Source organism: Myotis davidii, unplaced genomic scaffold (assembly GCF_000327345.1).
Source record: "Myotis davidii unplaced genomic scaffold, ASM32734v1 scaffold100, whole genome shotgun sequence".
Taxonomy (NCBI): domain Eukaryota; kingdom Metazoa; phylum Chordata; class Mammalia; order Chiroptera; family Vespertilionidae; genus Myotis; species Myotis davidii.
The window spans coordinates 853,450-855,400 of NW_006292691.1; the positions used below are offsets into that span (position 1 = coordinate 853,450).

The following is a 1,951-nucleotide window of genomic DNA, read 5'->3' on the forward strand; positions in this document are numbered from 1 at the left end:
GACAATGCAGGGTCTGTTTGGGGCCTGAGGGAGCAGCAAAGCCTCGGGGTAGAAGGAAGGAAGTATGAGGACTCAGGATGAGCCATGATCGCCTGCCAGGCCGAGGGGAGCAGTGGGAGCAGTGGGGGGCTCAGGGGGGACCCTAGCCCCAGCCAGCTCTGATGGCCTGGGCGCCTGACTCTGATGGAGGACACTGAACTCTGGGCCACTTGAGGGCAAGGTGGATGAGTGACCTGGACCTGGGTGGGTGATGGCCAGGCCCTGGCTCAGAGCCAGAAGTCGGGGGCCCCGCCACAGCCATGCCTGGTCATTGTCTGCAGCCCCTGGAGGTGGTCCCTCCTTCTCACCCACCCCGTCCTCCAGGCCAGCCAGGGGGTCAGCTGCAGGAGGGGAGGGCACTCACCTGGCATCCAGCCCTTCCTGGGAGAAGCCCTCAGCCTGGGCACCAGCGCAGTGAGTAGTGAGCCACATGCAGAGGATGAGGCCGCGGCTCACCAGGGCGCCTGGAACAGAACAGGCCATCAGCAGCCTCTAGCCCAGTGGTTCTCAACCTTCTGGCCCTTTAAATCCAGTTCCTCATGTTGTGACCCAACCATAAACTTGTTTTCGTTGCTACTTCATAACTGTAATGTTGCTACTGTTATGAATCGTCATGTAAATATCTGATATGCAGGATGGTCTTAGGCGACCCCTGGGAAAGGGTCGTTCCATTGCCAAAGGGGTCTCGACCCACAGGTTGAGAACCGCTGCTCTAGCCCCTCGAAGGCCGAGCCCTGCTGAGGGGAAGCACGCGTGGGAGGTCCAGCGCAGGTCTGCCCAGGGATCCTGTGTCCAACATGGAGACCTCGGACGCCATGTGGCCCTGGTCACCTGTGTATAGCGGCCTAGGCCTGAGCGTGGTGTGTGTCTGACTGTACATGTGTCTGACACTGCATGTGTGTGTTCCCAACGCCATGTACATGTGATGTGCACATGTGCGTGGTGGCATATACATGTCCATGGTGGCATGTATGTCCAATACAATGCATACCTGGTGGTATGGCAGTGTACATGTATGTGATGATATGTACCTATGTGCAGCTGGTAGCGTGTGTATTTTTGTGTCTGGAAGCATGTGCAAACATATGTGATGGACTGTAAATGTGCCCACCAATGTTCACACATGTGTGATGAGATGTGCACGTGTGGACTGTATGTACCAATGCACTTGTACTTTCGATCCTTGTGGCTCTGTCCTCACAGTTTGAGACCCAAGACCCTCAAACAGAGGGAATGGGGTCGACCACGACCTCCTGAGCCCCTTCTAGCTGTGACCTCTCCTTGTCCCCTCGAGGCCCCCCAGGCCCAGTGCCCTGCCTGTCTTTCTCCTTCCCTCCCCTGAGCCCCAGCCGGCCGGGGGGCATCCTGGGGCAGGGCCCTGATCGCAGGCTTGGGAGGACACGGTGGCCGGAGTGTGAGCACTCTCCACATTGGCCGTCCTGCTGCCCGGAGCCCCTGCCCTGAGGGGCGTCATCACCTGCTCTGGGGCCCATGGCTGTGCGCGGTGCACGGAAGGCGCTGGGGTCACAAGCAGCGGGTCCCGGACAAGCTGGAGAGGAGACAGGAAGTGATGAGGCCGGCCCCACCGCCTCCCCTCACCAGCCTTGGCCGAGGGGCACAGACAAGAAGGCCTTCTGTCCAGCATCACGCAGGCTGGGCGCCTTGCAGGGCAGGCAACCTGAGCCGGGCTACAGCTGCGTCTCTCTGCCTTTGGGGAGGGGTACAGCCCCACCAACAAGCATCTTTGGAACAAAAGGGGGAGCCGGGCCTTTCTTATCGCAAGTTGGGGCTCAGGGGACCCACAGGCTGTGGCTTGGGTTGTGGTGTCTCCAATGAACAGATCTCTTGACAGTTACAGGGGAGGGGGCAGCAGTCCCAGCGGGTCCCCACAGGCCGCTGGGGGGGGGGGGGG

At 60.2% G+C, this 1,951-nt stretch overlaps 1 protein-coding gene across 1 annotated transcript in view; it reads right to left on the bottom strand.

The window, feature by feature from the left end:
• Positions 1–856, bottom strand: part of LOC102775542 (mesothelin-like protein) — a 7,572-nt gene extending 6,716 nt beyond the window's left edge. The window contains exons 1-2 of the mRNA XM_015565594.1: positions 793–856; positions 404–503 (exon numbers count right to left, since the gene is read on the bottom strand). Of these exons, the coding sequence (XP_015421080.1) occupies positions 404–503; positions 793–856 (164 nt within the window). The remainder of the gene's footprint in view (positions 1–403; positions 504–792) is intronic.
• Positions 857–1,951: the final 1,095 nt, after the last annotated feature.